This window comes from Ostrea edulis, chromosome 8, assembly GCF_947568905.1.
Source record: "Ostrea edulis chromosome 8, xbOstEdul1.1, whole genome shotgun sequence".
Taxonomy (NCBI): Eukaryota; Metazoa; Mollusca; class Bivalvia; order Ostreida; family Ostreidae; genus Ostrea; species Ostrea edulis.
Window position 1 is genome coordinate 9225594 of NC_079171.1, and position 25686 is coordinate 9251279.

Genomic DNA, 25686 nt, shown 5'->3' on the forward strand with positions numbered 1-25686 from the left:
TTACCGTCGCTAAAATCCGCATTTATTCATCACAACATCTATTTTTCTTTTTTCTTTTTTCAATTTCCCCCCCCCCCTCATTTTTTGTTCAATTTACCCCCCCCCCCCCCCAATTACTTCGATATATATCTTTATATCCATTGAAATCATGAAAAAATATGAAATTCAATCAAAATATTGGTAAATTACCCTGCATGTATTTATTTTGATATGCTTTGCTGTGTGATTAAGTGGTAGTGATCACGTGTTTTAGGGGAAACGTCCTAGTTCATCTGATGTTGGGCACTCACTGACTGCCAGATTATGAATAACCTTGGAAATGTGCCAGTAGCCACAAAACAAGGACGGAAGGGAGAGGGTTAAAATAGGTTATGTCTGAAGCGTAACATTGAAACTGAATAAACTTTAATGAAATATCAATGATTCAATGTTTTGAAGAAAAAAAATTGATAGTATAAGAAAATAAATGAGTTTTAAATGTTGATTGATATAATGCAGTACGTCTAGTTTGTCCAAGTATGGAAATAAGGAGGTTCTTAAACATTTCAAAAAGTCAAACAGTGTACAAGTTTTAGAGTATCCACGTCAAAATATAGTGTATTGGATACTTTGAAAATTTAGGTTACCCCTATTGCACTAACTAACTTTAACTTCTGTTAGTAAAATGCATCAATTATAGAAAGTATACTTGCAACAAGTCTAATTAAATGTAACGATATCAGTTGAAACTTTTCATAAAAATAAATAGGTATACTGTAATTCACATGAATTTACAAGTAGAAATACACCAAATGTTATAACGTATCACTTGATGTATTTGTCAAGCAAAGCGATCATTGTCATCGAATATTTTTTTTTAAGTATAGTTATATTTAACTTAAAATATGAATTCGATATGTCAACAAAATTAAAATTGTATGAAATGAATTTTAACATAATATTCCACATTTGACTTGACGGCGTTTGATGTGTTCTATTAGTAGAACCGGAAACCGATATATTTTATACAGGGGAACGTTTTATTACAACAGCTGCTTGCAATTCAAATTACAATAATCTCCGATTTCAGGGTTTCTCTTTTTTGCAATTGATATATTTTTGAAATGATCTAAACAAGATTAAATCATTTTCCACTCTTTGATAATAAATTATGGTTTCTTTATTAAGAAAGTAATTGGAAAAATTATACTGTTTGGTTTGACAAATCTTGTACTGTAATTATTTTCTGTAAAAGAATTTATTGAGAAATAACTACATAATTGCATATTGTGTACTATATTGTATAATTTGATATGTTTCGAAATAGTATAATATATGTTTGTTTAGTAGAATGTTTAAATAATTTATATACATGTGATATATACCTTACATATAATGAACATGGAAGGTGAATATAACGAACTGTGATCATTCCCATAACTCCTATTAACAATGAAAAAAAAAAATAGCTGGGCAAACATGGAAATAGAGCAATATTAAAAAGCACTGTGATATGGGAAATAACTCTAGGTTGTAAATCATGCTTTGATATGAATTTTCTTTTCTTTTCATTTATGCCATGTCTTTGCTACATGTTAAGATATTCATTAGATATACATCTAGATCATTGATATTCTACTCTAATGTTTCCCTATGGTATGAAAAGGATTTCCCGAAAAGGAATTCCGTGTGTTAAACGTTTGTTTTATGGTCAAATGCAATAAATTCCATGATCCAAACTGTTTATTATCTCATATCTAATTCCTATTTCACAAAGAACAGATAACATATCTAAATATTTCATGAAGTGAGAACATCGTAAGTTGTCAGAATTCATGTACAGACCTATTGTATATCATATATGCAATAAAACATGTTCAAAGCAACGTTATTCCAGAGTAGAATCTAACTTGTTCACTTCTAAAGATTTACAGAGATTATATTATACTGATGAACGAGTATTCATACCACTTAAACAACGATATTATATGATTATAATACTTCTAAAGATTTACAGAGATTATGTTATACTGATGAAGGAGTATTCATACCACTTAAACAACGATATTATATAATTATAATACTTCTAAATATTTACGGAGATTATATTATTATGACGAACGAGTATTCATAAAACTTAAACAATGATATTATATTATTATAATACTTCTAAAGACTTACGGAAATAATATTATAATGATAAAGGAGTATTCATACAGCTTAAGAAATTATATTACATTACTGCTGTTATATACGATTACAGTACTTTTGTTTTCGTTATGTCACAATACTTAGACAAATTCGTTATTCACTAAATTTAGTTTATGATACCTCTGATGTTATTTCAACATACTTGTACAACTTGAGTGTGATACAATTGTCGTACGTTGTTTATTGGAAACCTTAACGTTACTCTTGACTAAAGGGGAACTTTTGGTACAAGTTAGTTGAAATGCTAAAGTTATAATGGATATACAATTGATGAAGTCGATGTTTAGGGAAGTGGTCAACGAACATGGGTCCCATGAGTTTACATATTGTGTCAAAATGGTAAGCTTGGATGCAATTAATAACAACGGTTCCTTAACCCTTCCTCTACCGGCGCATTTTAGAGGTTTTTAAAGACTGAATGACAATATTTTTACATCGAATAAAATCTACATGTATCACGATTTGGGATAGGCATATGACATATAATTTTGTTAGGAATTGGACAGGGAATAATTTCTTATAAAGTTTGTCAAGGTATCCCATGACCTCAAAGAGAGCTACGGGGTCAAAGGTCATATATGTGCACATTTTTGCATTTTTTCCCTCTGAAATATATATATTACGACCCCTCTCACTAGATTAGAGTCAAAAATAGGAAATTCTAAATGTATGAGCTGATGTGCCTTTGAAAATACTACAAACGCATCACAATCAAATTAATCAATTTTATTGACAAACAAATATTTTTAGTTGCTAAGTAACAACACTCGTAGTACAATTTTGACCATAATTTGCCTTTCTACATACATTTGACACACTTTAAACACAATTACATTGAATGATGATTAGTAAATGTCACATTATTTTAAAAATATAATCCTTAAATAAATCATAATCATTTTAAAAGGTTTTTAACAAAAAATATGATGAAGAGAATTAAGGTCAAAGGTCATAAAATGGAAACTTTGTACTTTATATACATTGTACATATCCATCATTTTCTAATAATATGACGTTTTGCCATTATGTTCCACTAAATAGAATAAATATTGCAACATTAAAACAAAGATCTTTATTGTTAAACTAAAATAATTAATTTTTTTGCATTCAAATATATTTGGTTGCTAAGCAACATGAGTTACAGCACCTTATCAAATGTTATCAAAAAGTACTACCCGTTTTTCCTCTGTAAGTTCAACGTATACGAATGTTCAAGTACTAACTTTCAATCACTAGATTTAAATGTACTTGCATCATGTTTAACAAAATGTTCTTATATTCAACCTCTTAAAACTTATTTCTAGACATTATTCCTGATACACTGTACTGGATTGCTCCGATAGGGGCATGTATTGACCAATATCTGTCTATCGACTGGAACTTCACAGCAAACATGTATAAGATAATGCACAAAAATCTGGAAAAAAATAATTTCTTAATACTTAGCCCTAAATACTAATGTATTGTCAGAGCTTTTGAATGCTCAATTGGCTCTGTAAATGTTTTCTATAGTCAAGGCCCTCTGAAAATTACAAGTATGCATTAATTACTTATGAAATTTTATCAGAGGTAATTGTAGTACACATCTAATAAATGTGTTAGACGCACAGCAAGATTAATTTTGGTAAAGATAATCTTTTTATTATGCATTTTATTATTCGTATTAAACTGGAAATCACTGTCACAATATCGGTACTTTAAAACTAGTAATACCTGTACAATTCCTCTTCAGTGAGAGGAATTGGGAAGTATAATGACAATCCTACCCTCTTAATATGACCATCTCAGCATAATGGTTGGTGGCAATACAGATGGAGAAAAACAAATCTTCTGTCAAAAACAGCTTCCTAAAATCTGCAGTTCTCTGAATAATCGGTTCCCGTATCTGAAAGGAAATTGCAAATAAAATCAGTATTGGCCACCATACCTTTTTGTCAGCATTTAGAAAACTTGTCATACCTTATGATTAGAAACAGAATAATAATTTTCCAAATTTTGTTTCTTTTTGTATGTACGTGATACCTAGTAATGGAGTAAAAAAAACCAGTAAAACACGCATTTCAGTGTATCATGATTCCATTTGTAAATGTATTATCTGGATTTATTTATTATTATTTATTGTTAACCAAATGTATACAGATTTAACCCTATATTTAACCTCAAAGAGTCATACTAAATGAATGTCAGGTTGTCACTCTGAATGAAATGCCACAGTTCGTGGATCAGGTGTCCCTGTGTCCTTCACATCAGCATCCTTCCATCGCATGCCTGGACTTACCAGCAGACTGTCACTAGCGGACGATACCTGGGAACTTCCCACTAAATATTGGGATGTCAATACCCTTTTTAAAGATGAAAAGAAATTACAATTATGAATTGTTGGTTTATGTTTTAAAGCAAAATATAAGTTTCATGGTAGCAAGGGACAGTTTCGCACTTAAGTACATTTCAAATTTATTTAAAGATAGAGATGTCCTGTATTTGAAGTGACATTTGGTTGGGGATTGCGTACATACATGTGTTAGATATGAATGGAATATTTTATTATACATCGCAAGTGTAGCAGAGTGCGTAATGAAAAAAAAAGTATACATGATGTAGGTGTCAGCATTATGCCTAGCATATACATTGGGGGGAGGGGGGTACTGAAGAAATTCAGGTTAAAACCTACAGGGTCCAGCGAAAATACTGCAACTCTGAGGGAAAGTATGTGAACCCAGATATAAAAGTAGAATTGAATTGGTTCTTCATGGTACACAGTGTCTAAATCCCCTTGCATGGTACTCTGATGGTGTGTGGATTTAGTCGAAATTAGAGAAAATCTAGGCAAGATCACAGCTCATAGCATACCAGTACCAGCATGTATGGATCACATGTAATTTATGGTCATACGCTACTCAGTGTATATAAAATACATGCATTTGGATAAAAGAGAAATCTATATGATTTTTCATTAGCCTGTCATAATCAGACTTTGGTGTTACGTACCCCCACCCCCCATTTCGGCCCAAACACATTTCGTTTATATTTCTGTTACAATATGAAGAAAATAATTCAAATTATGATAATAAATTCTATCATTACAATTCATAGAAAGATAAATTTTAATAAACATGGAAAAATCCTGGAAAATAACCCTCTCACCAGCGGCCATGAATGCCCAGTCTGGTTAAAACCACACCATCCCCCTTCTCATTGTACACTAAATCCACCCACTTCTTACACTCGCGCGTCAGGTAAGGAGACAAATCTGGGAAAAGGGGGGTGTTAATCAGACGGATTAATGCCGAACCATGACAGATTAAATGATGTTAGCTCTTAATAAACAATTGGGTGTTATTCACTTGGTTTAGACATCATAAATTATAAACGTTTTCTTTCATGAAACGACAAATTATGGCATCAAATCGCGAATTTTTCATAACATAACAATACTGAAATTGTTTTTCCAGTCGGCCTATGTGGCTACATCAACTTACATGTACATGTTTATACTGAATGCATGATCGTATGGGTCATCCTGCAACAGAAATTCCAGGGCATCTTCTTTTGACATCAGGTCGTTTTAAAGATGTAAAATACAAGCCTTCGCTGTAACAGTTGAAACGGAAACACGTGTGTTCCCCGTGCACACTTTCAGAAAACCACGCGGGGCCCGCGACCCCGATCACGGAAAAATAAAACTATAGGCCTATAGGCTATATGCGAACTTATTTTTAGATTTATTTGTTTGGCAGGGGGAAATTATTCCTATTCCGAACACATATAACGTTTATATCTGAAATTGAAGTATTTTATTTATCCTTTTTTTTTTAAATCTACTCTGCCGATGTAACATTCTCAATAGGTGTTTAATGAAGTTGCATGTAGGTTGTGTAACTGTTCTATACCAATATTCGTTTTGTGCTTTAAAAAAAAAGCAGAGAATACCTGGCTGATTATTTCATACATATATGTATATTGTTTTAGTGTATCAAAAGGTACTGAATTTACTAAAAGAGGACAATACTAATTTTATAGTTTTCACCACTTTATTGTGCGACGCGCGTCGATCGCTTTTAGCGACGACGTTTTGTCGCTAATTTTAAAGAAAACCGCTCAGCATGTCCCAGTTTCATTTTATCGTAATATAAATACTACCGAGAATTATAACACGAATAAGGGACCATCAAAATGGAAATTTCCTCTACTTTTACAGGCTGTATTTACTTTTCCCTATTTCCATATATAAATATAGGTAAAACGCCGATATGTTTAAACATTGAGAAATAAAATGGTAAGAAAACGATCATGTGCAAAAAATTGCTATTTTCTTATAACTTTACCAGGCATTAAAAATAATTTTTATATCTTCTAAAAGCAGGGAATATATGCTTTTCAAAAATATAAAAAATATTGAATTCACAAGGAAGATAAAAAAAATCATATCGAGTGGGAAAATGCCTTGCGAAAAAGCGTTGCGTCATATTTAGACGAAGGCACCCTACACTTCAAATGCTTTTTTTAATTCAATGGCTTTACTTACTTTATTGATTTTTACATAGTCAAAAAATAGAGGAAATTTCCAAAAATATGATATATAGATCATATATCTTATGACCGTAGTTTCAAAGATTTAGAGACACTCCTTTTGCGTTGCCCTGTTTTTACGCGCCACCGGTCAAATTGACCGGTACGGTAGAGAAGGGGTTAATACAAAACACGTGTCATGTGAACCATCTCAAAATTGAACTTAATCAGTGAAAAGTGAATATAATGACCAATTGTCAATCTTAGCAATCTCATGAACTGTAAATATAACGAACAGTGATCAATCTGGTAACTCCTAGAAGCAAATTAATTGAGAATTGGGTAAACAGGGACCCATTGGATATAACTGGTGTGGGATCAGGTGACTAGGAGGAGCAAACATCCCCTGTAGATCGATATCACCTGCCATGAGATATATCTCCAACAATTAGCAATTCTAGGTACGTATTTTTGTCAAGAAAGATAATTCAAATAAAGTTTCCTTATCCATACAACTACAACAGCACGTATCAGATGAAATATCCAGAAACCCAAATTACTTCACCAATAAAATCTATTTGTTTCTACAAGAAAGATTTTGAAGTAATCCTTCAAAACCCTTTCTGTTTGATGCAAATTTCTCATGGTAATGCAAGGTGAAGATAACGAACAGTGATCAATCTCATAACTCCTACAAGCAATACAAAATATATAGTTGGGCAAACACGGACCCCTGGACACACCAGAGGTGGGATCAGGTGCCTAGGAGGAGTAAGCATCCCCTGTAATATATACAATGCATCTGTGTAGTAGATATGATTATGACCACTTTCCTTATTATTCACCTTTTCATCAGAGCTTTATTATCGGAAAACAGAACTCTCTAGATCATGAAAAAAAAACCCATATATAATATAATATATAATCATTATCAGCACAGAAAACCGGAACTTCCCATGTAAAAAATCAAAGTACTAAAAGTATTAAGAATCGCTAGGCTTGGCTTGTAATAATGCTGTATGGATATAGAATTTAGGATAGCATGTTGAATAATTTGCTTCAGTTGCAAAGTAAACGAAAAAATAAAACATTGAAAGTTTGGAACACTTTTCTAAAATATTATAAATGCATGTTTTACTAGTATTTAAGATGAGAGATTACATTATAAAATATTTTTCATGAAATCGAAAAAAATGAAAATGCTTTATAGCAATCCATTTTATTGTTCAATTTATTTCGATCCTTATTGTAAAAAATGATTTATAACGTAGCGGGACTGTTACATTAATGAAATACAGCATTTAGCAGTGATATATCCGGTGTGACTGGTCGACAGAGGATGGTTACTCCTCTAGGGCACCTGATCTCACCTTTAGTGCGTCAAGGGCTCCGTGTTTGCCCAACTATCTATTTTGTATACACGTATCAACACTTCGCCGCGAGTTATGTCCCTTTGTGGGGTCAGCCAAAGGTTGATCGGTGAAAAGGAAGTTTTCCTTCTTTATCTTACCAAATGGAAGACGTTATTACTTTGAAGTTTAGCTAATTATCAAGTTTTCATACAAGTTAATGAGTTGCCCCAATCTGGGGAATTATTGTAGTTGACTGCAATTGATGGAAAAGTAACAGATGTCAAAGCTACAGATAGGAAAATTACAAAGGCCAACGTTGTGAAATACGTTATTTAACCGGGAGATGGCGAACAAGGGACGTAACTTCCGCGAAGTACTGATACGGGTATTGCTTATAGGAGTTATAAAATTGATCACTGTTCGTTATCTTCACCTTTCATGTATATGATGCATAAAACGTTTGCTGCAATAAATTACAAAATCGTTTTGATATGTGAAAAGTGCACCTTTGTATTAAATAATATCCAAGAAGAATATTTGATGTTCCCTCAACACAATGCTACAACACAATACCACTCAGAGAAACATTAAAAATCATAAACCTAAAAGAATAGTCATTCGTCTGATAAAATGTTAGAAGTTTCATTCCATCTCGATCAAATGTAATTGTATTTCTCGACAATCTCAAAATTTTTCTCAAATAATTCGAGAAACATCTAAATCTTTTGATAAATTCTGACATATTTGCCTCATAGCATTCCAATATTGTCAAATGATTCCTAAAGTATTTTCATTCGCCTGATGAAATCTTAAAAGTATACCTCATTATCTAAATCAGATTTAAGTGTATTATCTCAATATATCTCACATTCTAAAGAAATGATAAATGGAATTAATTCCACTTAATTAATTAATTCCAGGGGTCCGTGTTTGCCCAACTATCTATTTTGTATTGCTTGTAGGAGTTATGAGATTGATCACTGTTTGCTATCATCACCTTGCATTTTTACATAATACATCTTGTAATTTTTAAACTGTTAATAATTTTTAATCTGCTAGTGTGAAAATAGATTTCCTTTTCCCAAACACTTTCTTAATTATGACTAGAACTTGTATTATATAAATGTATCCAACCCATGGCGCCCTAGGTAAAGATTTAGTCCCTTTTCTCATCCAATGTACATTATGAATATCTATATATGTCAAATCATTTTACCCAGCACTCGAGGTGTCACAGAAACCCAGCACTCGAGGTGTCACAGAAACCCAGCACTCGAGGTGTCACAGAGACCCAGCACTCGAGGTGTCACAGAAACCCAGCACTCGAGGTGTCACAGAAACCCAGCACTCGAGGTGTCACAGAGACCCAGCACTCGAGGTGTCACAGAGACCCAGCACTCGAGGTGTCACAGAGACCCAGCACTCGAGGTGTACTGTGTCCTGTGTCTAACACAAGGGTAAACCATTGTTGTTGTTTCTTTTACTTTTTGCTGATATAAAACATTGAAATATATTTTTTTTAAATTTGATAATATTATTGCAGCCAATATTTTCCCCTGTCTCTAATTATACACAATAATGTACTATATAAGATTATTTTCTTAAATAACAATAAACACATGCATATGATTTCATAATTATTGTGCTATAGATGTGTCCGATCCAGGGGCCCCTGACACTGTAGGTGAGGATGAAAATGGGGAACTTGATAATAAAAGAAGGTAAAGCCGTTCTTGGCACACTGATTTTGACTGCGGATAACTCCGTTTACCTGATCAGGATATAGGGCTCACGGCGGGTGTGACCTGTCAACAGGGTCTTTATAACGATTTACTTCGTCAGTACAACCTCGCATTGGGTCAAATGCTGTCTGACGTGTTTCATACCGATTGTTAAGCCGTTCTTGGTACACTTATTTCCACTGCGGATAACTCCGTTTACCTGATCAGGATATAGGGCTCACGACGGGTGTGACCGGTCAACAGGGGATGCTTACTCCTCCTAGGCACCTGATCCCACCTCTGGTGTGTCCAGGGGTCCGTGTTTGCTCAACTATCTATTTTGTATTACTTATAGGAGTTATTAGATTGATCACTGTTCGTTATCTTCACCTTGGATCTAAATAATTTTGAATGCTTATCAAATGATACCAAAAAAATTATTATGCTTTTCTTTAATTTTCATATAAAACTTCTCAATTTACTGAAACAAAGCAAAATTATCTAAATTTTATGCTGGTTTTGTACGATAATTATGTATCGAATTTGATTATCACATAACGCTATCTCTAAATTAAAAGTTAGGGCCTAAAGGTGTTTGTGTAGTATTATAGCATAATGCCAGTAAAATTGCTATACCAGATCACACTTCGAACAAAAGTTTAATACACATCAACGGCCACAGGCCTCATCACTGTCTTCATTTTCTTATCAATGAAAGGTGAAGATAACGAACAGTGATCAATCTCATAACTCCTATAAGCAATACAAAGTAGATAGTTGGGCAAACACTGACCTCTGGACACACCAGAGGTGGGATCAGGTGTCTAGGAGGAGTAAGCATCCCCTGTCGACCGTTTTGTCAGTAGCTTGCTTCAGTTTAAAAACTAAAAATACACCGAACAAGCTCTTGCGTATCGAATCAGATGAGAGATGTAAACACCATATGCAGGTGATAATGGAATATTGCTACATAAATATGGGAAGTTGACGATGGAGAAGCTGAAATCATCCAGTTTGTCATACAGTTGAGTTGTCAGTTTACTATTAATATCTACTTTCAATAAAATATCTAAGTATGAAGCAGAAGTGGACGACTTGGTCGTATCTTTTATTTCGTGCCCACAGGGATATAACTAATCGACGTATGAATGAAAGTTATTGTTGAAATACAAAACGTCGTCGATATATCTAAATCAAATTAAAGGCCACAGCAAGATATTTCTTATTCTCGGGTATAAGTTTTTTGAATACATTCTGCTTCATATGAACATAGAAACAGGTCAGCTAGCAAAGGAGCACAATTCGTGCCCATGGGAATTTCAACCGACTGTTCGATGACCTGATCACCAAAGACCAGGAAGATATTGTCGATGAGGAACTGTAGTATATTTTTTATTTCAACTTCAGAGTACATGTGCGTGGAATAAGAGTGTTTAACAAAGGAAGTTTTTGGGTGATTGATTACGAGATATGAATATTTCCTTTTTCCATTTTGGTTGAAGAAGGAACTGTCTATGATGTCAAAAAGTCTAGTCTTTGATTTATCGTGAGGAACGGTTGTGTATAGTGTTGAAAAGTAATAGGGTTTGATGTTATTGATTTGGGAAAGGTTTGGCTATTTCAAGTTTACTAAAAGTTCTTTAGATTTTTTTTAGAATCCACATTTTATTAACACCACTTCTGTCATATGTAGTCGCACATCAAGTTTGAAGTTTCTCCTTCACAACTGTTAATATTTTCGTGAGGAGCAGAGACAGGGTAATAGTGGCGCTCTTACTGGATCCAACAATGTATCGGTGTAAGGGTTTTTATGTAGTTTAGGATTCCAGTATAGATACGGTACCTCATATTCATTCGATCCATTGGCTGGGATATTAAATGTGTGTAAAACTGACGCATGGTTTTGAAGAAATTCCTGTTTTGAAAGGGCAGTTTGAGTATAATTACGTTTTCCCACGTATATGCAACGGCGGAACATAGGGGTGACTACCCGTTTTAATGAAATTGATACTGCCCTAGTACATCGTATAATAAGCCTTTTGATTTTACAAAATGCCGATAACCCCCATAACATCCAATATGCTTACAGTATTCCATATGCATGTTTAGCAACACCAGATGATTGTTTACAAACGTCCTAACCAAGTGATCTCTTCCAATCCACGCGGATATTATACGCTACATTACGCCTTTCAAAGAATTTGCTTGCTATTGTAGCACAAGAATATTCTAAATGCTTTAAAGAAATGTATGATACTGCGTCGGTATTTCGACAGAAACGCAATTGCATGAGAACATTTTCAATCTCTACCCAGGGTTATTGTTTTTAATACTATTTGTTTTGAATAATTCATAAAGAACAAGGTACGATTGTGTACATAAAAAGGCCCCCAAAAAGTCTCCGATTTAAATGTGTCTTGAATCAAGCTTGATCTGTGTTTTGAATAAGTTAGATACATGCCAAGTATACAATCTCAAATCAAAGTTATTTCTTATTTTATAGCATTATTACGTCATGAATAAGAGTTCTTCCCGCCTTTTTTAAAAAAGAGCTTGATAACTGTTAAATTCCATCCAGATTATTGCTTAGGAAAAGGTGTGCCCATCCGTCGAGCAAAATGAAATTAATATATAATGTGTATTAAGAGAAGATGAAAAATGTGTTTGAATATATATTTGCTCGACGCATGGGCTGTATGTTTTCTGATAGGAAAACCCCCTGAATTTATGAACATTTTCACTGATTTTTGCATTTTTTGGCAATTTTATATGACAAAGATTTTGGTTCAATGTCACTATTTTTATTATATATACAAATTGGCAATGGCAGTGCCACACCTAATTAAACCCGACTCACCGGAACAAAGAGGTATTCAATATTTAAAATGTGTTACACCGATCTCTATTCGAAAACCCTGTGAACTGTGTGAACGGCGGCGTCAGAATGAAGAGCGTGCACACATTGTGAGTGAGTTATAAATAAGCCGACAAACTGGTTTTAATATTCCAAGTAATCAAACATAATTTATAAATTTCTTAATTACCTGGACTATTGTTCTAAACACAAAATACTAATATTAAATTGTGTCTGAACTTAAATACATTATTTGGCATATTTTTTCATCTCAAAGAAAATGATTCGCAAGGACAGAACTCTATAAATAACTCTCAATCAATTACGGCGCGCAGTTCGCGATAAAATTCCGCAATACGATTTATGCGTCACATTTATGCCAACTTCACGCTCCTGTCATACAACACAAAGCAATTTGGGATCAAATTAAATGTAGTTTGGATTTGCTTATGTATTCCTTATTTGAATGTCAGATTTTGGAACTCCTACTGAAATCATCTATTTTCTGGGCCAGATGACTATAGAAAATGTCTCTACTTCCTTGCCAATAGATGTCGTTGATTTGGAAGACTTTTTGAGAGAGAGAGAGAGAGAGAGAGAGAGAGAGAGAGAGAGAGAGAGAGAGTGAAAGAAAGAGAGATAGAGAGAGAGAGAGAGAGAGAGAGAGAGAGAGAGAAAGAGAGAGAGAGAGAGTATAGAAAAGGAAGCTGAGACTTGACGGATGGACCTTGTTAATATCAACATTCCAGACAAGACTTTAAAGTGGTGGCCACAGCCAAGGAGCATGGAAACTTGAATTCATTGCGAGAATATAATATATCTTACTTAACTGCAACATATTAATTTCTCCCTTTTGGAGATTTCCCTTTTGACGATGTTGACAATTTTGTCTCAGAAAAGTTTTAATAATTTAATTTAAAGTAACACCCATTTAATACAATTCAAGACTGGCGACCTGCGAATTCAGACTTCAAATGTAAAATACATAATGCATATAGAATACTGCTTAGAATGGGTGTACAATTTACATCACTTCTACATATACGAAAAACATTTGGTTACTAACGTACATAGAAGAGTTGTTAACATTGAGGTATTTCAGCATACGAAATGGGCGTGTAAGCGTAAGTAAAGAACTCCAAAATATTATTGTTTATGTCTACAAGAAATACACTTACACAGTATTAGGCCACAATTAAGACATAGAAATGATAGATGAAACCAGCAAGTACAATGCAGTACCTCGGAGAGCTGTGAAAACTGCACAAATCCCTTAAAGGTACCTAGCGGGGGAACTTAGCGATCTACACGGTAATACATATAAATTACTCTTCCAGAATTAGAATATAGCAAAACAAAATATTGACTGTATGCAAAGAGAGACAAATCTTCAGTAAAAAAAGTGCACACAATCAGGTAGTTTATAGTGATTTGTCTCTGAAATGATAGTTTGCAGTATCACTTATATGTATACATGTATATACTAAATGGATTTCTCTTGAAGGAAGTATTTGTATTTCATCTTTTCATTGTCCTTAAAAATATCATAGTTTCATACATTTGCAATTTTTGTACGTAAATTGCAAAGGTGTTCTGCAAAACTATAAATGAAATTTTCCATTCCAGGGTTGTGTCATCTTAACAGTCAAATAGCTCAATATTTATACATTCTAAACTTCCGTAATAATTATTTTCCGGAACTACTGTGAAGTTTGTAAAGATGGCACTTCAGAAATCATTTGTCATGTCTCCAAAACCCATGTCGTTACATAAGTGTTTGTCAGTTACACGAAATTATGAATATATTATATACCAGAAATAACTCCCTTTTATCACATGATCATAAAAATATAATGGGCTTCAAATAAATCACTTCGGTACAGGTGAAATATCCCATAGCATTTAGATATAAGGTATTTAAGCGAAGCTGTCAGTAGCCATTGAAAATTATCTTTAAAAAATGTGAAAGTGCAAAATCACAAATGTGAAGTAAAGTCTCACACTTTTGGGTTCAGTGATAGTAAATGTTCAAAAAGCAAATATTACGGGAACGATGCATCTTGTTTCTATAGCAACGGACCGTGCCAACAATGAAATCATTATCACCTCTATATGGTGTTTATATATCTCAACTGATTCGATATGCAAGACTTTGTTCTGCGTATAGTCAGTTTTTAAATCGAGGTAAGCTACTGACAAACAAGTTGATGGTACAGGGGTTTCAACAGTCTCGATTGAAGTCAGCATTTCGCAAATTCTATGGTCGTTATAACGATCTAGTTCGCCAATACAACCTCGCATTGGGTCAAATGCTGTCTGACGTGTTTCATACCGATTGTTAAGCCGTTCTTGGCACAATGATATTGACTGCGGTTAACTCCGTTTACCTGATCAGGGTATAGGGCTCACGACGGGTGTGACCGGTCAACAGGGGGTGCTTACTCCTCCTAGGCACCTAATCCCACCTCTGGTGTGTCCAGGGGTCTGTGTTTGTGCAATTATCTATTTTGTATTGCTTATAGGAGTTATGAGATTGATCACTGTCCGTTATCTTCACCTTGCATGTTGAGTTTTTGTTTTACAAATATTTCTAATGAAACAATTTTCCAACAATGTACAGCGAAAGGACATTCAAGAAAATACTTAGATTATTATACTTGTGTTTTAAAAACTACACATGTCCCTGAAATGAATAAGTCATATATTAAAGTATAAAAGAACATATTATAGGTGAAGATAACGAACAGTGATTAATTGCATAACTTCTATAAGCAATACAAAATATAAAGTTGGGCAAACACGGACCCCTGGATGCACCAGGGTGTAAGCATCCCCTGCCGACCGGTCACACCCGCCGTAAGCCCTATATCCTGATCAGGTAAACGGAGTTATCCGTAGTCAAAATCAGTATGCCAAGAACGGCTTAACAATCCATATGAAACACGTCAAACAGCATTTGACCCATTGATAGATTTTATTGACGAACTAGATCGTTATAACGACCATAAAATTTGCAAAATGCTGACTTCAATCGAGACTGTTGAAATCCCTGTACTAATGACTTGTTTGTCAGAAGCTTGTCTCGATTCAAAAATTGGCTATTCGCAGAACAAGCTCTTGCGTATCGAATCAGATGGGGGATATATATACCATATGCAGGTGATAATGGAATATTCTTACACAAATATGGGAAGTTAACAATGAAGAAGCTGAAACCATCCCATTTGTCATACAGTTGAGTTGTCAGTTTGCCGTTAATATCTACTTTCAATAAAATATCTAAGTATGAAGCAAACGTGGATGACAATATGGTGTCTTTTATTTTGAGCTTACAGGGATATATCGAATCGGCATATGAATAAAAGCTTTCATTGTTAATAGACCCAACGTCTTTGATACATCTAAATCTCGAATTGAAGGCAACAGCAAGATATTTCTTCTCGCATACAAGTTTTTAAATAAATTATTCTTCATATGAATATAGAAACAGGTCAGCTAACAAGGAAACACAATTCGTGTTCATGGGAATTCCAACAGACTGTTGGAAGACCTGATCACTAATGACCACAATGATATTGTCAACGAGGAACTGTAGCATATTTTCATTCCAACTTCAGAGTACTTGTGCGTGGAATCAGAGTGGTCTTTAACAAAGTAGGTTTTTGGCTGACTGATCACTAGATATGAATATTTCCTTTTTCCATTTTTGTTGAAGAAGCAACTGTCTATGTTGTCAAAAAGTCTAGTCTTTAGTTTATTGTGGGAAATGGTCGTGTATAATGTTAAAAAGTCATAGGTTTTAATGTTATTGATTTGGGAAAAGTTTTGCGATTTCAAGTTTACTAAAAGTTCATTAGAATTTTTCAGAATTTACATTTGATTAACACCACTTCTGGCAAATGTAGTCGCACAATAAATTTGAAGTTTCTCCTTCACAGCTGTTAATATTTTCGTGAGGAGCAAATATGGAGGCTTGGTAGATCACTTACTGGATCTAGCAATGTATCAGAACCAATTATAATTTGTCAAAGAAGCAAATCAATTTGTAAAATAGTAAACTGGTTTTATTTTTGCATTAACAAAATGGTTTCCACACTCACAAGATTTTCACCATAAAAATATGCATAGAAATTATGGATGCTTGGGAGTTTTATTAAAATTTACATTGATTGTGTGTGTTCTCCCTTTGAAAAACCAAAACATTAGAAGGATAGCAACCTTTCGTAAATTACGAGATTGCAACAACAACAACCTCTAATAAAACACAACCTTACAACAAGATCAACCTCTGATCAACTAATAAACTATAACAAGGTGAACCTCTGATTAACCAAAACGTTTTACGTATAACGACGGTGTTCTCGCAGAAAAAAGAAATGGGGGAAAATGACGCTGGAATTATAAATAACAGTTTTAATTATCTCTGAGTGTTCAGTCTCAATTGATACATAAACACTTGCATGTTCGACAATGTCATCTACCCGGGAAATAGCACTTGATGACAATGGATGATTTTCCTTAAATCTATGATTGACAATTCTATGTATAACAACTTGTCCGATCAGAGTCTTATCAGGTGTAATGCTGTGGAATCATCATTATTCGTGGAGTATTTATGTTCGTGGCTTTCGTGGGTCACTATTATCCACGGATTTACGTGTCTTTGAGTTATTGTGAACCAAGTAGAACTATCTCTCCCAGGAACATCGTATCGCTCATCCACGAAATTACTTCCCCATAAACCATCAACATTTTGCTTACCCACGAACATGGGTCCCCACGAATTAAAGTAATTCCACAGTAATGCGTGAAATATACAGTATCTGAAACGTTCTACTTTCCAACTTGAACGGTGGACGCACGGTGAGCGAACGTTGAACGCAAGCATAGCAAACGGTGAACTCACGCAGAACACACGGTGAACGCAAAATGGTCTATTCATTCGGAATATTTCGGATTTTTTCCTTGGAATGTACTTATTTTATAATATATGGGGACATATGTATGAATACATCTGTTTGTTCATTTTTGTGCAAGTGCTGGATGTGTATTTCTCATGAAATGATCGTAAATTTCACATCAATGGACGTAGCAATCATGCACATACAAAAGATAATTCATTATGAGTATTGTCACAGTATCACATGTACAGATACATGTATATATGGAAATAAAAAAAATATATATACTATAGTTTTAAAATTCTTGATGTTTTCATAAATCATGAATAGTGATGCGCCATCTCGGTTTACTACATGCATTACATTTTTCTTAAGATTCATAGCATTTAATTTCTTACTACATGGGTAGATCCAATATATGTGAAATAAAGATTGTCTACTAATACGGAACTTCTGAGATATCTGCTCTTCTGTGCTGGAGGTACGTTCAGTGTTCTGTTGAACGCTTGGGTGGGTACAATAACTGTACACTGTCTTATACGTATCGCTCAAGGACGTTAACAGACTCATAGCGCATACTGTCTTATACACATCACTCAAGGACGTTAACGGACTCGGTTTTAACGTGTTAATGACTGCTGTGACCTGGAAAAGCGTTGTAAGGGAACTATTCATAACCAAAAGAAATTCACTTCTGATAGCGAAGTTTTAGCGATAGAAGAGTTACTTTAGAACTGTGTATAAATACTAGCTTGCTTTAAAAAGGTAAAGATTTCTTTTATTGATATGAGGGCACAAGGTACTTATCTAATTTAATACGTATAGCGATCCCATGAGAATTCGGGTTAGAATAAGTCCTCAGTACGTACCCCTTTCCTCTCCTAAGAGGTGAGTAAATTTGGGAGGTCCTTCAGATGAAATCGCGAAACCCGAATTTCCGTGTCACAGCAGGTGGATCGAGTCAAAGATCCCTCCCGGCTCAAAGGCTGAAAGCTCTGACCATCGATTTAAATTTCCAACCTCCACCGGGAATGGAGACATCTTCATTTGAACAAAAGATTTTCGAAAGGAATGTTCAATAATATACGACCAACCGACCATAATTAAAACGAATTTCAATGCATGGATATGAAAATAGGTTTAGGTGAAATCAAAGACTTTTCGAACGCTTGGGAACCCTTGATATTTGTCATACAGAAAAAATACAGGTTGGAAACTGTATACAGGGGCCCAATTATTGCAATGGAAATGCAAAGAAGGAATATTATACTTTTTTGAAAAAACAACTTTTCCCCATGCATATGACTAGGTCGTCAGAAAATATTGTCTAAATTTTCAATAGGGGATGCCTGTACTTGATCTCACCTCTGGTATTTCCAGGGGTTCGTGTTTGCCCAACTCTAAATTTTGTATTATTCATAAGAGTTATGGGTCATTATCTTCACAATTGCATATCTAATCAAATGTTATGATGGATAACATACCTTACCTTCTACAGTAATTGGTATATTCGATCTGTGCGGATCAGCTCGAAGTGAACCACATAATCGGGTATTTACTATTCATTGTATCCTCGATGTTTGCATTTGTGAGTCGTTATGACGTTACAAAGTCTAGATTTTAAGTTCGATAAGGAAGGCGAAATTTTCAAAAAAAAAATATTCGGAGGTATAGATAGAGTTGTTCTTCTGTTTGCCCGCACAAACATAAACCTTAACCACAACTTTTGAACGCTTGCTGCTAACAATTACACACGTGTATTCCCTGTGACAATACCTTATTTGCTTCAACAGTTATTCGAGTTTTAAATTTGCCAAAAATACAAAACTCTGATATGCAATTTGTAAGCTGAACACTATATATGTTCAAAACGAACGGTATAATTATCATTGTAAAAGTTTGCAGAAAATCATTAAATAAAGAAACCACAGTACGTCTAAATAGATGAATGAGTTCGGGAGTTTTTAAAGTTAAAAACCGCTTACTTTTTACGGATTTATATATTTTGGTTAATTTCTTTATTTTCAACTATCATTTAAATTGCAAACAGGATTGATGGCTGTTTCTATAATTCGTTGGTTTGAAAGAAAAGCAACACCGAAGGTAAATATGACGTCACAATATATTGCTTACGTCTGGTGTTATAGTATCCGCACTAAATGAATAGACATATCGTGTATATATCCTCATACATTCCCTTTTATAGTAAAATGTCATTAGGCGTTTAGCGCGAGGGTAATGTCATAAAAAATAATTCAATATGTCTACAGGTATTTCTAATTTACCGTACTACAATGAATTAGGATCACAAGTATCGCTGGGGACACGCCGATGACAATTCCATGTACTATATTACTGTATATAGGTAACTATTCGCCTCGTTTTATTTTTTCCCTTTCGCCCTTGTTGTGACTGAGCAAATCTGAGAGTGGGTAAAACTGTTTTTTCACATATTCTCCTTTTAACACAAGTATGTCCGGGCGAATTTAAAACGCGGCGAAACTGTCTGCAAGTGTAGGAAAGCGAAAATAACACGGGACAAAAATAACACGGGACGAAATAGCCCTGTATACAGCGTGTGTACAGTATGACAATGTATAAGAAATAGCCCTGTATACAGCGTGTGTACAGTATGACAATGTATAAGGACAAATACTGTCTGTAGAGTCAAATACAATTAAAGTGTTTTTACCGCGTAAATGTACAGTCCGTGAAATGTTCTACTTTACCATTTCCACGTGCACTCTCTGCGTTCATCGTGCGCACTCCGTGGGTTCCGCTCTCCGTTTACAGTTTTGCTTTCACAGACCGTTCACCGTGCGTTCACCAGAGTGAAAGGATCAATCGTCATAGCAAGACAAAAATGAAAATAGAACATGTGCGTAAGAGGGAAAGTAAAGTTTCTTTTTATATCAGAAATTCAATTTATAAAGTGCAAATGTCAGGTTTATCAACTGTGAAAATTCAAGGAAAATTGCCGATCACTCATGAACATCGAATATTAGAATGTAAGGACTGGGTTCGAGGACAACTGCTGTTTTGTTTGACAAGGTCTGTTGCCCGAAGCCGTAGGCTGAGGGCAACCGATCCGTTCGAGGGTCAAACAAAACAGCTGTTGTCCGAGGACCCAGTTAATAACTGTTTTGTTATACACCCTCATTTTTAAGGTTGTTTTTACTAGGTGTACGGTCTGGTTTGTTGACTTAAAACGGGACAGTGTGATTGCGTACATTTATCACCGATGCCACTAGTTTAAAAGAAAATATACCTAACATCCTAGTTGATAATTATATTTTTCATGCATCTGCTCTGCTTTTCATCAACTAAATTCTGTATTTCATCACCAGTCAAATCAGTGAACCTCGCCATTATCCTACGTAAACTAATCGGCAGACCCAAGAATCATGTGACTTGCGTATAGCTTTAACACGAATAAAATAAAAATAAGTAAACTTCATCTTATACAATTGATTCTAGAAAATGAACAAATTAATTTTTCTATGTTCTTGCTGTCCCTACCTTGAAGAATTAAATGAATTTCATCTTCCGTTGCTGTCGCAAAATGTGCATTCGCCATTTCTTTTTATCCAAACGGCACGAAAAGATAACTCGAGTTAGCGCCATATGACGTCATCGGTCAACAGTCTTTTTTAACAGTTCCCGGTCCAACAGTCGCCAGAGCAGTCGGAATGTTGGACTTTTTTGGTAAGGCGTTATATAGGAACTGTTTTATAGGGATATAACAATGTGCACTATGCGTCTGTTAGCGTCCTTGAGCGATACGTATAAGACAGTGTGCACTATGTTATACAAACATAGAAAGTTTAACCAGGCTATCACTTGATCAGACTGATAATATAACCTTTGGTGTTTACTATCATATATTGGTCATACCTTTGGGAACTTGTTCGCCAAGACAGGAGATCTAGACGTCGTGTTCTCGTTGACTGTTAAAATCTCGAACGGCCAGTGAGTATACATTATTAGAATCTGCCCCGGATAACAGGATTTGGTGTTTCGTTTTAGAGAAATTTTTCAATATAGGATTGACTCTATATTTTTTTTTGTTCATCGAGAAATGAATCTAAAAACCGCATTGCGAACTTTATGAAATCCAAACGCGATACCGCAGGATTATTGGATTTTCGGCAGAGTATAGATACTCGTTGATTTTGATCAGATCTTCAGGGGTAATGACATCCTTATGTTTCGTTGGTTTAGAGATTGCACATTTCACATTATGTTTCAGTTTGCCATCTAAAGTGTCGTTTGCACTTTTAAATTCTTTATTTTTCACAATGTTCATATCTCTCTCCAAATCTGCAAGATGTTTGTTAATCGCTGCTCGATGGTATTCTAGTGATATTCGGTATTCTCTGTTGTTATACTTGCAATTTTTGGACGAGCTTCAGCATAATATTTGCATAATTTGGAGTTGAGGTCGGCAGCATCAATTGTGAAATAATCAATTTCAACACCAAACGTTTCTGAATTCCATTCTAAAAAATAAAATAAATAAAATTCATTTGATTTTAACTTTTAAAAAAATTAGTTAACTGAGCATTTTTTTTTTTTTTACAAAAAATTCTTTATTTTCAAAATTCTATTTTGTTAAGACCCCCCCCCCCCCCCCCCACTTCCACTTTGCTATTTTTTTAAAAAATATTTTAAGTAAAGTTTCTTTAAAACCGATATGATATATTTGATTATTTAAAATACACAAAATATAAATTTTAACAATGTTCAAGCTGAAGGGATCATTGTATTTATAAATTTAAAAATAATAAATTACGTACCTTGTATGATTTTAACACCCCATTTTGTGTTACGTTTTGTTGAATCTGTTTGCCGGCTGTCCCGAAACATTTTAATATCCTCCTCGGTAGCTGTTTTGAACCTTTTTATCGAAGTGTTCCCAGAATTTGCCTCATCAAGTGTTCTTTTCATTTTAGCAATTAATTTTTCGAAATTTTCGGACGCATCAGCATCGTTGGTTGCGGAAAAGGGGTCAATCATCTCTTCATTAAAGAATTCGTCCTCAATATTTTGTAGAAAATCTGAATTTTTCACGTTTTCTTCCATATCCAGCTTTACTTTAAAATGTCCGTGTAGATCATCCGATTCCATTGAGCAAACGATTAATTTTTATTAGCAGACGTTTAATGTATATTTCATTTATTGCGCATTTGCCATTTTTTTTTAGAGTTATCCTTCTTTGTTTTTGGAGTTATCGTTCTTGATATAAATTTCATTATCTAGATTACATTTGGCTTTAATTAGAATATTTAAGAAAATAAATTAAACAAATTTACTCAATAAATAAAATTATAAAATAATCATTATAATTAATTTGTTAAAATGTCAAATTTGTTCAGTTTTTGACCAAAAAATTATTTTAAAAAAAACTACTAAGGCTTATGCAAATTTTATACACTACTCATTCATCTGTTTTGTTTTGTGTACGATATATATATATATATATATATATATATATATATATATATATATATTACTCGATAACATATGATATATGAAGTATAACATTTGAGTTAGTGGTGCCCATGTGTGGAAAGAAGGTTGGATATCAAACATTCATCGGAAAATGAATGAATAATTGGTCTATAGTGAGAGTTGGGGGTAAAACAATGAATGAATTGAATTATTATGTATTAGCACAGATTCTACTAAATATTAGACGGTATTTGGAATGTTATGATTTCAATTGCCGTTTTGATTATTATAGTGTATATCCCTCATTTTTCTGAGGGAGAAAACTGAATTAAAATTACAAATACAGTAGATCTGGTAGAGAACCTTCAGAGCCAGTTAAAAACAGACCATTAAAAAAAATTATGTTTTTTTTTTTATTATGCTTTCGTTGTTTTCCTTTCATAGAGGAATAAATATTACTACGAAATAAGCATGAATTTGGTATAAGCTTGTATTACTGTACACGACAGTAAATCGCTTATTCATCGTTACTGTGGTGAAGATGTTTCCGTGTCAATTGCAGAGTGTAAACTAAAAGACGGAAAAGATACTGAATAATATCAGATGTTTTAAACGCGATGAATTGAACAATAACGAAAGTGACGATAACGAACAGTGATCAATCTCATGAAAAGGTTACGATAACGAACAGTGATCAATCTCATGAAAAGGTTACGATAACGAACAGTGATCAATCTCATGAAAAGGTTACGATAACGAACAGTGATCAATCTCATGAAAAGGTTACGATAACGAACAGTGATCAATCTCATGAAAAGGTTACGATAACAAACAGTGATTAATCTCATGAAAAGGTTACGATAACAAACAGTGATTAATCTCATGAAAAGGTTACGATAACAAACAGTGATCAATCTCATGAAAAGGTTACGATAACGAACAGTGATTAATCTCATGAAAAGGTTACGATAACGAACAGTGATCAATCTCATGAAAAGGTTACGATAACGAACAGTGATCAATCTCATGAAAAGGTTACGATAACGAACAGTGATCAATCTCATGAAAAGGTCACGATAACGAACAGTGATCAATCTCATGAAAAGGTCACGATAACAAACAGTAACTCCTACAGAGAATACAAAGTTGGAAGTTGGGTAAAAATGGACCGCTAGACATACCAGATCGTGGATCAGGTGCCTGGGAGGAGTAAGCACCCCTTGTTGACTGGTCACAACCTCTCTTTATCTTGATCAGGTAAACGAAGTAATCCGTAGTCAATGTGTAAAGAACAACCTAACAATGAGTATGAAGCATCTAAGACATCATTATATACATATTTATAATGTAATTGTTCTTTATAGGAAAATGAGAATAGCAGTATGTAAGTATATATTTTATTTCCATTTTACACCTGACTGACTAGGTTTACTTTCGCTATAAACTAATCCAGCAATTTTTTATTTGGAACAAAACCCTAATTGTCTTGTGACTAATTCTAAGGATAAATGTACAAGTTGAAGACGAGGAAAGTTAGGTATTTTCATTGATAAACTTTATTAATGGATGAGGTAACATGCCAGTTTGTAAAGTTATTTATGCAGCGTTTTGATATATATCATAATACATGTAATCTGAATGTGTTTTACGTCCTGTCGAGGATTTTTCACTCGTGTTGGGACTTCATTAGCTGTAGATGAAAAACCAAACCTTTAGATGCAAATGTAGAAATCGGAGTTCCTCGTGACTTTCTCCATTGTAAATTGTATTGAATTAAACACAACTGTATGGTATTTAGGAAATAATGCAATTTATCTAAATTCTCTTTACTCTTGGTCCAGAAGACTGCCTTTGTTCCCTTAGTCATTTCTTTAATCTGTAGATAAAATTTATTGTCAAAATGGAAGTGGTTGATTTCAAGAACGAATTTAACTCCTTCCAGTATAATTTGTTTTAGAAAATTGTGCATTTAATATATCCCAATGTTTATCACTCCAGTACTCGACAGCTTCAAGTCTTAATTAAGCATGTGGGATGTTGGTATTCAATATATCTGGATGTTGATCACTCCAGTAGTTGACAACTTTAAGTCTTAATTAAGCATGTGGGATGTTGGCATTTAAACTGACGAAGATTATACTACGAATCACATTTTCAAGAATTTAATTTAGAAAGTCCAGATCTACTCTAATGCAACCAGGAACTAATGTGAGGGAGGTCTGACAAATTACTTAGTGTCTGTGTACTTTATGCTAGTCTAGCGATGATTGACCGCATTTTCAAGTTATTTGCGTGAAGCAAGTTAAAATATACCTCTTCACATGGTATTGAATTTCCTTAGCCTAGTGAATTTTGGATTGTCCGTAGAGGTTACTGCATTTAACTTTTAACTTCATGTTTTGTTAAATGATCTCTTTCATTCTTGGTGAAGTTATCAGAAGTTTTTCTAATGATTTTTCTACTTTGAGCATTATTTGGCGATCCTCGATAGTGGTCAATTTATCATAAAACCGAGAGTTTTTGAGTTCGTTCAAAACAATTTCCTTTTAGCGAAGCTTATCCATTGTCACAACAACCCCGCCTTTGTCTGCTTCTTTAATGATAATATTTGTATCACTCGGCAAATCAGTAATGAATGCTTTTTGTGCATAAGAAATAATAATTTTGCTCTTCAATTTTCCATTGTTAGGGTTGGTACACGATTTAAG

General features: G+C 34.1%; 2 protein-coding genes across 2 annotated transcripts in view; one reads left to right on the forward strand and one right to left on the reverse strand.

Annotated features, from left to right (window-relative positions):
- The window catches only part of LOC125661075 (uncharacterized), a 277053-nt gene that overhangs the window by 149821 nt on the left and 101546 nt on the right, over positions 1 to 25686 (reverse strand). The window lies entirely within an intron of this gene.
- Positions 21429 to 25686, forward strand: part of LOC125662094 (uncharacterized) — a 20117-nt gene continuing 15859 nt past the window's right edge. The window contains exons 1-2 of the mRNA XM_048894281.2: positions 21429 to 21496; positions 24343 to 24362. Of these exons, the coding sequence (XP_048750238.1) occupies positions 24347 to 24362 (16 nt within the window). The 5' untranslated portion in view covers positions 21429 to 21496; positions 24343 to 24346. The remainder of the gene's footprint in view (positions 21497 to 24342; positions 24363 to 25686) is intronic.